The sequence below is a fragment of the Staurois parvus genome, unplaced genomic scaffold (genome assembly GCF_062004578.1).
Source record: "Staurois parvus isolate SC_StPar_1 unplaced genomic scaffold, SC_StPar_1.0 ptg000634l, whole genome shotgun sequence".
Taxonomy (NCBI): Eukaryota; Metazoa; Chordata; class Amphibia; order Anura; family Ranidae; genus Staurois; species Staurois parvus.
Genome location: NW_028318430.1, coordinates 8,258,334 through 8,271,722, shown reverse-complemented (window position 1 = coordinate 8,271,722; position 13,389 = coordinate 8,258,334). Strand labels below are relative to the sequence as shown.

At 42.4% G+C, this 13,389-nt stretch overlaps 1 protein-coding gene across 1 annotated transcript; it reads right to left on the bottom strand.

Annotated features, from left to right (window-relative positions):
* Window positions 1-9,093: 9,093 nt before the first annotated feature.
* LOC149449250 (general transcription factor II-I repeat domain-containing protein 2A-like) lies at window positions 9,094-11,028 on the bottom strand. Its single transcript, XM_089693440.1, has one exon. It carries the CDS (start codon window positions 11,026-11,028, stop codon window positions 9,094-9,096), a length of 1,935 nt encoding a protein of 644 aa, XP_089549566.1.
* Window positions 11,029-13,389: the final 2,361 nt, after the last annotated feature.

The window sequence follows — 13,389 nt, the reverse complement described above, 5'->3', positions numbered from 1 at the left end:
AAGCTGCTTCCGCTCCGCCACTCTGCCATTGGACTCTTGATAGTCGTCTCCCCACGCTGCTGCTGGGGGGACTTTTTAACATAGGCCTCTGTATGGCCTTTAATTGAAGCTGCTTACGCTCCGCCACTCTGCCATGGGCCTCTTGGGTATCCCAGAAGCTGCTCAGCGGGTCAGGGCAATAAAGCTCCCGGTTCGCAGGTTGTTCCGTCTTATGGATGGAAGTACGACGGTATATGATCTTCTTCGCACCCACGGCATCACCTCATAGAATCTCTGCATTGCATCTGCAATCACAACGCTGACTTCCCGGATCGCCACTCAGCCATTGGACTCTTGATAGTCGTCTCCCCACACTGCTGCTGGGGGGACTTTTTAACCTAGGCCTGTGTATGGCCTTCAATTGAAGCTGCTCCTGTTCCGCCACTCTGCCATTGGACTCTTGATAGTCGTCTCCCCACGCTGCTGCTGGGGGGACTTTTTAACCTAGGCCTGTGTATGGCCTTCAATTGAAGCTGCTTCTGCTCCGCCACTCTGCCATTGGACTCTTGATAGTCGTCTCCCCACACTGCTGCTGGGGGGACTTTTTAACATAGGCCTCTGTATGGCCTTCAATTTAAGCTGCTTACGCTTCGCCACTCTGCCATGGGCCCCTGTACCGCCTCCTCTTGCTGCTGCCAGGTCCAGAGTTTGTCATGGGTCCCTGTACGGCCTCCCATTGCTGCTGACTTCATCGCCAGACTCTGCCATGTGCCACTTTCAGGTCTCCTTACACTGTTGGTGGGTTCCATTTTGTGATAGGGTGCTGTATGGCCTTCCATTGCTGCTGCCTCCACCGCCACCCTGCGCCATGTGCCTCTGTCGTCGGCTCACGCTGCTGACGGCTTCCGCTTTTTAACGGAGGCCTGTGTTTGGCTTCCGAATACTACTGCATCAACCGCCACCCTGCACCATGTGTCTCTGTCGTCTGCTCACGCTGCTGACGGCTTCCGCTTTTTAACCTAGGCCTGTGTATGGCTTCAGAATAATGCTGCCTACACCGCCACCCTGCGCCATGTGCCTCTGTCGTCTGCTCACGCTGCTGCCAGGTCCATACTGATTCATGGCCCCCTGTACCGGCTCCTCATGAACGTGGTTCAGCGGGTTTGCATCACTTAACGGCAAATCGTTGACAAACGCTGGAACGTTCAGTGTTGTGCGCATTAAGCCAGACACCAAAGGGCAGCACAGACCTGTTATTACTCGCTCAAGCATGGCTGAACAAAACCAGTCTCTACCACAAATTGGACCCAGACCTGCCCAGGGTCTCGTAAGTAGATTGCACGGAGGAGTAGAGTTCGTTATTGGAATTAACTGTGAGGGACTTTTAAACCTAGGCCTGTGTATGGCCTTCAATTGAAGCTGCTTCTGCTCCGCCACTCTGCCATTGGACTCTTGATAGTCGTCTCCCCACGCTGCTGCTGGGGGGACTTTTTAACATAGGCCTCTGTATGGCCTTTAATTGAAGCTGCTTACGCTCCGCCACTCTGCCATGGGCCTCTTGGGTATCCCAGAAGCTGCTCAGCGGGTCAGGGCAATAAAGCTCCCGGTTCGCAGGTTGTTCCGTCTTATGGATGGAAGTACGACGGTATATGATCTTCTTCGCACCCACGGCATCACCTCATAGAATCTCTGCATTGCATCTGCAATCACAACGCTGACTTCCCGGATCGCCACTCAGCCATTGGACTCTTGATAGTCGTCTCCCCACACTGCTGCTGGGGGGACTTTTTAACCTAGGCCTGTGTATGGCCTTCAATTGAAGCTGCTCCTGTTCCGCCACTCTGCCATTGGACTCTTGATAGTCGTCTCCCCACGCTGCTGCTGGGGGGACTTTTTAACCTAGGCCTGTGTATGGCCTTCAATTGAAGCTGCTTCTGCTCCGCCACTCTGCCATTGGACTCTTGATAGTCGTCTCCCCACACTGCTGCTGGGGGGACTTTTTAACATAGGCCTCTGTATGGCCTTCAATTTAAGCTGCTTACGCTTCGCCACTCTGCCATGGGCCCCTGTACCGCCTCCTCTTGCTGCTGCCAGGTCCAGAGTTTGTCATGGGTCCCTGTACGGCCTCCCATTGCTGCTGACTTCATCGCCAGACTCTGCCATGTGCCACTTTCAGGTCTCCTTACACTGTTGGTGGGTTCCATTTTGTGATAGGGTGCTGTATGGCCTTCCATTGCTGCTGCCTCCACCGCCACCCTGCGCCATGTGCCTCTGTCGTCTGCTCACGCTGCTGACGGCTTCCGCTTTTTAACCGAGGCCTGTGTTTGGCTTCCGAATACTGCTGCATCCACCACCACCCTGCACCATGTGTCTCTGTCGTCTGCTCACGCTGCTGACGGCTTCCGCTTTTTAACCTAGGCCTGTGTATGGCTTCAGAATAATGCTGCCTACACCGCCACCCTGCGCCATGTGCCTCTGTCGTCTGCTCACGCTGCTGCCAGGTCCATACTGATTCATGGCCCCCTGTACCGGCTCCTCATGAACGTGGTTCAGCGGGTTTGCATCACTTAACGGCAAATCGTTGACAAACGCTGGAACGTTCAGTGTTGTGCGCATTAAGCCAGACACCAAAGGGCAGCACAGACCTGTTATTACTCGCTCAAGCATGGCTGAACAAAACCAGTCTCTACCACAAATTGGACCCAGACCTGCCCAGGGTCTCGTAAGTAGATTGCACGGAGGAGTAGAGTTCGTTATTGGAATTAACTGTGAGGGACTTTTAAACCTAGGCCTCTGTATGGCCTTCAATTTTAGCTGCTTACGCTCCGCCACTCTGCCATGGGCCCCTGTACCACCTCCTCATGCTGCTGCCAGGCCCGTAATCTGCCATGGGCCCCCGTACCGACTCCTCATGCTGCTGCCAGGCCTGTAATCTGTCATGGGCCCCTGTACCGCCTCCTCATGCTGCTGCCAGGTCCAGAGTGTGTCATGGGTCCCTGTACGGCCTCCCATTGCTGCTGTCTCCATCGCCACACTCTGCCATGTGCCACTTTCAGGTCTCCTCACACTGCTGGTGGGTTCCATTTTGTCATAGGGTGCTGTATGGCCTCCCATTGCTGCTGCCTCCACCGCCACACTGTGGCTCCACACTCTGGTTTTGGCCCCGTGACTGCCCAAATGAGTGAAGTGTGCGGTGATTCTAAGATCGACGGCACTCATCTGCATGTCATACTGACTGACAGTATTATTTCTCTTCCCCAGCAGACTCCAAGGGCATTTAAATTAAAGGTACAGTGTTCTGCACTAATATAAAGGCTCTCTGAAGCCTAGAAACACCCTTTTTATAAGTTAAATTCGCAGCGAATATATTCGGCTCGAAGCGAATTTATTCGGCGAATTCGGCGAATCAGCCGAACCGAATTTTTGAATAATTCGCTCATCTCTAATTAGGAGTCTTCATTGTGAAATCAATGCTTTCCATTCTTAACAGCTCTGTGCAATCTCACTCCAATAGGAATCAACATATAGAGATTACAATGAGTGAACTGTATGTGGTGCACAGTTGACACCTCTACTGACCATTATTCTGAAATTCAATAGCTGCAAACTAAACTTGCGGATCTGAAGGAATGCTAAAGGCAGAATAATGATAAATGCAGGGGTGTGCCCTGTCCCCATGAATCCATCTCTGCATCTGATATTGAATTATAGTAGCTGCCAAACAAAATCTGGTGCTGCCTGTTAAATTTATGGGCATATCCATGTGCAAACTGTCCTTAACTGAAGGAAGCCTGCACCACTAATAAAACTTCTGAGAAATACCAAAATTATCTATGAATGGGGTTTCCCTATGAAGCTGCTTGTTACATGAAATAGGAAAAGTGTCCCATTATTTGGTTTGTAGAAATGGCAGCATTTATTCAAAGAATGGAAACTTATTCCATCTGATGTCGTAATATACGTCCCATTCTGTGTTCTTAATCCTGCTATTTGAACCTCCCAGGTTAATATAGCAGTCCTGGCTGTTCGCTGTACCTATCTTTTGAGTAGGTGGTTCTCAGTATGTTCTCCATTTTTCTTATTTTTATCCCTTTGCAATCACAGTCTACTCAAGGCTCAATGGAGAAGATTCACTAAAACTGAAACACACAGAATATGGTGCAGCTGTGCATAGTAACCAATCAGCTTTTGGGTTTTATGGTCACACCTTGATTGAACAAAGCTGAAGCTAGAAGCTGATTGATTACTATGCACAGCTGCACCAGATTGTTTTTGCACCAGTTTTAGAAAATCTACCCTAGGTTCCTGCCTTGCACTGTTCCACTCCCATTGGCATCCTCATGACTAATGGTAAAATTATCCTCATGCAACATCTATACTATCCAAGGACACCTTGCTTTCATCTGTGGGCTACATTAACAAAGGTACCTTGCTTTTCTATTTCTCCACCGCTATTACACATGTTAGTGGGACACTGCTTGAAGAACATAAAAGTATGGGGGGGGGGGCTTGAATTTACTAAAACTGGAGCACACAGAATCTGGTGCAGCTGTGCATAGTAACCAATCAGCTTGTAATTTCAGCCTGTTCAATTAAACATTTACAATAAAACCTAAAAGCAAGTAAATCCCGCCATATGAATTTTTAAAAAATGTCTATCAATTCCAAGGGCTGCAATAGACCTTATCAATGCTCTTCCTTGATGAGTGAAGCTATCTGTACTAAAGTCAATATATTATTTGTAAATGAATCACGTTTCTCATCCTCAAAATGCTCTTGTAAACACTTCAAGCGATTTCCGCATCTCTACATGGTGAATTCCCCCAAAAGAAATGTAGGATTTTTATCTCTATCCACAATTACATTTTCTTCAAATGTGTCAAAAAAATCCTCAACCTGGATGGACGATACCTTATTCTGCTTTGTGATATTAATAATTCATCCTATACCGTGATGAACTTATTTGCCCTTAACTCCAATCAACAATGATTTCTTGAACCCCTATTCAAATTAGAAGCACAGTATTATATCATAGGAAGGAACTTCAACATGGTTAGCTACCCCCCCCCAGGCTCTTCCTCTGCTAAGAGTCCTGCATCCCATTACCTTACTAATTTATTTTAAAATATGACCTTTATGACACCTGGAGTTGGTAGAAGACTATACCTTTTTTTCACCTGACCATGCTTCCTACTCCAGGACTGACTATGTTCTTATGGACAAACATTCATTCCAAGCTATCTCTCTCTCCAGTATTGGAATAATCTCCTCATCAGATTATTCTCTCATTACCCTTGAAATTACTGACCACCACCTCAGACTCAACACTTTCCTCCTTGCTGATCAACAACTACTTTACCAAATAACCTAAACACATCACTTGTTTTTTGAGAAAAATAATTACACCGATGTTAACTGTTTTATTCTATGGAATACCCATAAGGCATATATGCAGGTCACACTGATTAAATTAGAATCTTATGTAAAGAAACAGAGCACCTAGACAGATTGAACAATGACTCTTTTACATAGCAGATAAAGAGAAACAAAATAAGAATAAGCCCACTCCCCAGCTCTATCTATGTTGCACAAAAAACACCAACTAAGACATCTTTTTCTCTACAATTATGAACACAATTTTAAATATATCAACCCTAATCATTATGGTCTTAAGCTGGCCATAGATGGAGTGCAACCCATGGTTGCAGGAAAGAAAACTGCTTGATTCCCCCATCAACATAGTCAATCCCCCCACAGAGCCATTGTGTTCTCTGGGTGGGGTAAAAGGGCACCCCCCACCACCCTTCCCAGGAGAACATGGTGATTACTGCAAGCGGCTATAATAGCTCTTAGCAATAATCACATGTAAAATTTGACAGGCTGATGTTCCCAGGTTGATTGATCAATCAACTTGAGCACATTCAGCTGCCCATACATGGTTTTAATCTCATCCGGGCACTGCTAAACCGGCTGAGATTCGATCTGTCTATGGCTGGCTTTAGAAACCAAGTCTGGTGAGTAGCTGGTTAGGAAAGTCAAATTCCAACAAAGTTATGTAGTAAAATTAAGTCTCTTAAAAACTGACCTAGATGCTCTATATTTTTGGGAAACTACATGAGGTTTAATGCTAATAAATGTAAAGTTATGAACTTTGAGGACCTCAGTTATGAGGAAAGGAAAGGTCAGCTGAACTGAATGTATACTTCTTTGAGAACAGATCATTAGGAGGGTATAAGTAATTTTTGTAAATGAGCAAACAAAAGAAAAATCTAAATCAAATCAATATTTGAACACACTTTGGCTTCAAACGGCATCAAATCTTTTAGATCCACTAATACACACAGGGATTTATTTACTAATTGTGGAGAGTGCAAAATCATTTAAACTTTTGTATAGAAACCAATCAGCTTTCAGGTTTTATTGTCAAAGCTTAATGAACAAGCTGAAGTTAGAAGCTGATTGGCTACCATGCACAGGTACATCAGATTCTGAGTGAACCAGCTTTAGTAAATCCCCCCATAGTCTTTGTAGGACATGTGCAATACTCAGCAAGCAATATGTTTACTATTCAAATTAGTTTTCAAATTCCTTTTTGAATTTGATTTAGTTTTCGAATTAGATTCAAATTTGGATAATTCATTATTTTAGACATATTTTATTTTTTTTACATTTTGAATTTGTTTAAATTCATTACTATCGTAATTCATAGATTCAGATACATCCGAATCTCTGAATATTAAAAATTTTATCTGAATTTTGATTCACAATGAAATGCACTGCACATGTCTAGTCTTCATGCCACCGAAAAGAACTCTCTCTGTGATACACTAAATGCATTGGTTATAGATTATGGCGTGGGTCATATCTGAGTATATGATTTGAAACAGAAAAAGTTTGCTATATGACTCGCAACTGCTTTTTCCCTTCAACAACATATGTTTACAACATAGTCCTGTGGTGATCCATTACAAATATATCTACAGTTGTGGCCAAAATTATTCAACCCCCACTGAAATTGAGTGTTTTGGCCAGTTTGACATTGCTTTTGATCATTCAGTCATCTTGCTTACATTTACATTAAAGAGGCACTTGTAGGTCAGACAAATATAACATAACAGTTATAATGAAATAACCACAAATGTCTTTTCTGTGCTCACAGCATTATCAGTTTTATTCAACCCCCAAGTGACATTCAATCTTAGTACTTAGTACAGCATCCTTTTACAGTTATAACAGCTTTTAAACGTGAAGCATAGCTTGACACAAGTGTCTTGCAGCGATCTACGGGTATCTTCGCCCATTCTTCATGGGCAAAGGCCTCCAGTTCAGTCACATTCTTAGGCTTGCGCACTGCAACTGCTTTCTTTAAGTCCCACCAGAGGTTCTCAATCGGATTTAAGTCTGGTGACTGCGATGGCCACTCCAAAATGTTCCAGCCTTTCCTCTGCAACCATGCTCTAGTGGACTTGGAGGTATGCTTGGGATCATTGTCCTGTTGAAAGGTCCAACGTCTCCCAAGCCTCAGGTGTGTGACGGACTGCATCACGTTTCCATCCAATATCTCCTGGTACTGAAGAGAATTCATGGTACCTTGCACACGCTGAAGCTTCCCTGTACCTGCAGAAGCAAAACAGCCCCAAAGCATGATTGACCCTCCACCATGCTTCACAGTAGGCAAGGTGTTCTTTTCATCATAGGCCTTGTTCTTCCTCCTCCAAACATAGCGTTGATCCATGGGCCCAAACAGTTCTAATTTTGTTTCATCAGTCCACAGAACACTATCCCACAACTTTTGTGGTTTGTCCACATGGCTTTTGGCATACTGCAGTCGACTCTTCTTATTCTTTGGAGACAGCAAGGGGGTACGCCTGGGAGTTCTGGCACGGAGGCCTTCATTACGCAGTGTGCGTCTTATTGTCTGGGCTGAAACTTCTGTACCCACATCTGACAAATCTTTTCTCAGTTCCTCAGCAGTCACACGGGGACTTCTCTCCACTCTACGCTTCAGGTAGCGCACAGCAGTCGAAGTCAGCATCTTCTTTCTGCCACGACCAGGTAGCGTTTCAACAGTGCCCTTTGCCTTGAATTTGCGAATGATGCTTCCTAAGGTGTCTCTTGGTATGTTTAACATCTTTGCAATCTTCTTATAGCCATTGCCCTTCCTGTGAAGAGAAATCACCTCTTCTCTTGTCTTCCTGGACCATTCTCTTGCCTTCACCATGTTTGTAACCACACCAGTAAATGTCTAGAAGGAGCTGAGTATCACAGTCATTTTAAAGCTGCCTAATTGGTGCTTATTATGCTTGATTGCTGCTCGGTGACATCCACAGGTGTTTTCAATACCTGATGGAAAGCACCTGTATGAACCTCTGTTCTTCAGAGTGGTAGTCTTTAAGGGGTTGAATAATTGTGGCAATGAAGAAACCACATAAGAACCATTTACTACTGTATTACATAAACAATTGATGTCATTTTAGTTGCATTTGGGTAGTTACAACGTCCTTGTAGGATTTGATTCTGAATACAATTCCAAATGTACACTATAGTCCCTAAACCCCTTTACAGCATTGGGGGTTGAATAATTTTGGCCACAACTGTATGACCCAATCTGGGCATCAACTGATCGAAAGAAAATCTGATTTCTTTTGGAGTTCAGGATGGAATTTCTTGGACTTTGCATTATAAAGACTTTCTTGCCTTGCTCTGGATTAACCATTGGTTCAAGGTTCTGAGGATGCAAGGTGGTATTATTTATTTAAGTGATAGCATTCCTAATTTTTGGTTGAATTTTTGGTTGAACTAGATCAGTGGTGGGCAACCTTTTTTTTCAACTGAGCCAAATCTCTCCAAAACCACGATTGAAATTTATTTTGAGAGCCACATTTTTAAAACTGAAAATACATAGGATGGTACACTGTTTTTAGTTTCAATAAGTTTTTATTGAGAATATTCTGCATGCAAGTATCCACATAGGTCGGGAGGATACAAATAACACAACTAATAAAACAAAAACTTTAGAACGATATTATTTATCGATAACGTTAAATTCTGTAAAATTTGCCTTACAATGTAGAGAAAATTACATCCTGACAATGACTGACAAAGTCACAACCACTAATGTGAACATTGGCCTTGCATTTCCTTGGATAGTTTGAGTAAGTCAGGTTTGTATGTTGTTGTTTTTAATTTTAGGCACGATTCCAGGTTCTCATCGATGAGACGATTTCTCAATTTACTCTTGATAAGGTTCATGCTTGAAAATGATTGTTCACATAAATATGTAGACCCGAACAAGGAAAGAACAGCAAACGCTAGCTTTTTTAGTTGATTAAATGAGTCAGGAATACTATTCCAGGTGTTAAAAATCAACATATCTTCCTTCTCCAGGTCTTTCAAAGCAGACCACTTGTTCTGTGAACTAAGTTCACATTTGTTTTTCTCCAATCTTTCTAAATCAGTACAAAGACGTTCAAATTTCGAGCTCCACAGTTCTTTGTTTTTTAAATCCAGCAATTGCATTTCAAAGTTGCCAATGTCGATATTAAAGGGAGAAAAATTTAATTCCGTTACAGTGGCATCCAGAGGTTTTTTAACAAAGGCCAACGTCGCTTTGCTGTTTCTGAATTCCTGAAACCTCTTGAGAAAAGCTTCCCTCATATTTAAAAGTGCTGTTTTAAAATAGGTAATGTCAATATCAGAATTATTTTCTTGGCGATGTTTCAACAGGCTTGGAAAGTGAATCAAAGTTTCTCTGTCAAAATCTTGAGCAAAAACAGATAATTTGTTTTCAAACGAAATAACTTCTTCTAACATCGAAAAAATGGTGTTTCCTTTCCCCTGTAGTTTATGATTAAGCTGATTTAGATAGGAAGTAACATCCACCATGAAATACAGTTTTTGGGTCCACTGATCGTTTGTTAATTCTGGATAGTGAACACCCTTCTCGAGGAAAAATGCTTTGATTTCTGATAATAAGGAAGCAAAACGTTTCAAAACGTTTCCTCTTGATAACCAACGTACCCTGTTATGCAGCAGAAGATCTGCGTACTCGCTCTCAATTTCAACTAAAAATTCTTTAAATTGGCGATGATGAAGAGCTTTAGCTACAATGGAGTTGATCATCTTAGTCACCAATTCCATAACTTTGCACATTTCTTCTGGAAATGTCTTCGCACAAAGTGCTTCTTGATGTATGATGCAATGGTATGTAAGTATCTCGTGACTAATTTTTTCTTTCATAATAGCAACAAATCCATTTCTTATGCCGGTCATACTTTTTGCCCCGTCTGTTGCAATTGAGACAATTTTATCAAGTGGAATATGATATTTTTCAATGCAACCAATTACAGCATTTGCTATATCCTCTCCACGTGTTTGACCTTTCAGTGGCAATAATCCTAAAAGTTCTTCTTTAGGACCTGTAGCTGACATAAATCTTACAAAAAGTGAAACTTGAGCTGTATCATTTAAGTCACAAGACTCGTCAACTGCTATTGATAAAGCTGAAACCACTTTAAGATCATCAACTTGTTGGTTGGTTATATTGGAAGACATTTTGGCTGTTCTATCCTTCACTGTTTTAGCAGACAATGGCAACTCTTTAATTTTTTTTTGAATTTCTTCTTTGTTCTTAAAATCCCTGAATAACTCTTCTGATGCACTTATAAAACAACGTTTTATGTATTCGCCATCTGTATATGGTTTGCCTCTCTTAGCAATCTCTTGACTAACCGCAAAACTTGCAAAATTAACATAGTTGGAAGACTGCACCCACTGATTAAACGCAGAACTTGATTTTTCTTGACTCTTCAGAAGTTCCTCAACTGCTTTCTTCCTTGCATCACCAACAGGATATTTATTACTAAAGGACAAGTGTTTTGTTGTAAAGTGTCTCTCCAAATTAGATTTTTTCTTATGTGCCAATTTTTCTTTACAAATAAGACAGGTTGGAAAGCCATTTACGTTCTGAAACGCGAAAGTCTCGGTCCATTCCACTTTAAATTCACGGTTTTCGTCTTCCGTTTTTCGTTGTTTTTTCTTTGTAGCCATGTCAAACAGGGCACCTATAAAAATGTTTCATTTTAAAATAAAGCCACCAACACCAAACCGGCAAACCGGCAATCACATAAAAGAAGTAATATTGGATGACACACTGTTATTTATCTGTGGATGATGCACTGTTATGGGGGATCTGTGGATGATGCACTGTTATTTATCTGTGGATGATGCACTGTTATGGGGGATCTGTGGATGACGCACTGGTATTTATCTGTGGATGACGCATATATGGCATCTTATGTGTGTGTAAATAGTATTATAAAATTAGTGGGGCTCATCATGGATATTTTAAGCAGGGTTCTCCACCTTGATGGATACACCCAAACAGTAGGCAAGAAGTAAAAGTAATAAAACAGGCATGCACACATTGCACTGGCTCTGAATAAAGTTGAATAAAAGTAAAAAATGACAACATAAAATGAAATAAAAATCAAGATACAACTAAAAAAGTACATATAAAAGTATGTGAAAACACACTCAAATAGTCCTCACTGGTACTGTTATATATTGACCTCAGAACCTGGCCACTAACTTATTTTGTTGGCTCCTAGATTACAATATTCCGCAATTTTATGTCCACACCCCCCTTTTCACATCAACCCTTTTTATGTCAATCCCACAATGTCACATTTCTCCCCTCATGTCACATTTCTGCCCCTCCATGTCACACTTCTCCCCTCATGTCACATTTCACCCCCTCGTGTCACATTTCTCCCCCCTCATCCCCATTCATCCCCCATAGTAATTCATCCCCCATAGTAATTCATCCCCCATATAGTATTTCATCCCCCATATAGTAATTCATCCCCCATATAGTAATTCATCCCTCATATAGTATTTCATCCCTCATATAGTAATTCATCCCCCATATAGTATTTCATCCCTCATATAGTATTTCATCCCTCATATAGTAATTCATCCCTCATATAGTATTTCATCCCTCATATAGTAATTCATCCCTCATATAGTATTTCATCCCTCATATAGTAATTCATCCCTCATATAGTATTTCATCCCTCATATAGTAATTCATCCCTCATATAGTAATTCACCCCTCATATAGTATTTCACCCCTCATATAGTATTTCACCCCTCATATAGTAATTCATCCCCCACAGTACTATTCCCCCCCCTTCTAGTAAGCCAAGTCCCCCGTGTCAATTCACTTACCTTTGATCCGCGCGTTCCTCTCGCTGTCTTCCCGCGCCGTTCGGGTCTTCAGGGCGGACTGTGAGAGGAGCCTAGCTCCCCTCCCCTTCCGTTCGTCACGCTGCCCCGCCCCGCCTACACACATCCTGACAGCCACATCCGCGGGCCGGATTAAAAGGTCCGCGCGGATTTTTGGGGCGGCCGACCGAGAGGAGGCAGGGGAGCGGCCGACCGAGAGGAGGGAGGGGAGCGGGCGCACAGAAGAGCCGCATTAGAGTGGGTAAAGAGCCGCATGTGGCTCGCGAGCCGCGGCTTGCCGACCACTGAACTAGATGAATATGTACCTGGAAATATGTTATTGAATAAACATGTAACCATGAAAGTGAACAGCCTCTGCTCATTTGATATATCAACTTCTCAGACACCAGTAATTTGATAACAAAACATAGAATTACAAAATGACATGCCACTGTCCCATTCACCAGCTCTTCTCAATATCTGCAGCATAAAAAAACATTGTCTGCTGTTTTCTATTGCTGCTATTGTAATGTTTACCCAAGAGATAGCTGTTCTATGGCCCTTCAACTGTGGTTAAAGATGTAAACCTGGGGAAAACAGAAAATGTAGCCTCTGTTTTTCACCTCTTTCATGCCCAGAGGGAGCAGAGTACAGCAATCCAAACAAGTACATGATTACCAGTTCATGATTACCAGTATTTTATATATATGAAAAAAAATTGACTACCTCAGCTTTCAGAGGTGCTTTCTTCCCAACGACCAACATGGCTTATAGGTGATTCTCAGGTTATTGTTCCCGCTTTTAGGTTTGATATTTCCATTAGCTGCGTCTCCTCGTATTTGAGAACATCCTCCTTACTGGCATTCAGTATATGACACTCATTTGGTATTCTTGCACTCAGTATAGAGACGTTGCTGCTGTTTTATCATGCACTGCTTTGTTGGATACTTTATTTGTAGAAAGACTATGAAAAAAAAATAATTTATATTTTTTATGTTGTGTCATTAACAATGACATGCCAGTCTTGGGATAATTTGTACCATTTTAGGATCTAGCATAAATTGTTTTAGGGGTTTGAACTGTCATTAATGCATCCCTAAATAACCAAAACATTAATAAAAAGATATTGATAGAGGTCCAACCTATAAGCATTCCTTAACAATTTTTGGAAAATGAAACTAAAAA

What these genes read in the sequence shown, in the direction of transcription:
- LOC149449250 (XM_089693440.1), bottom strand. Translation starts at nt 11,028, where the DNA reads ATGGCTACAAAGAAAAAACAACGAAAAACGGAAGACGAAAACCGTGAA.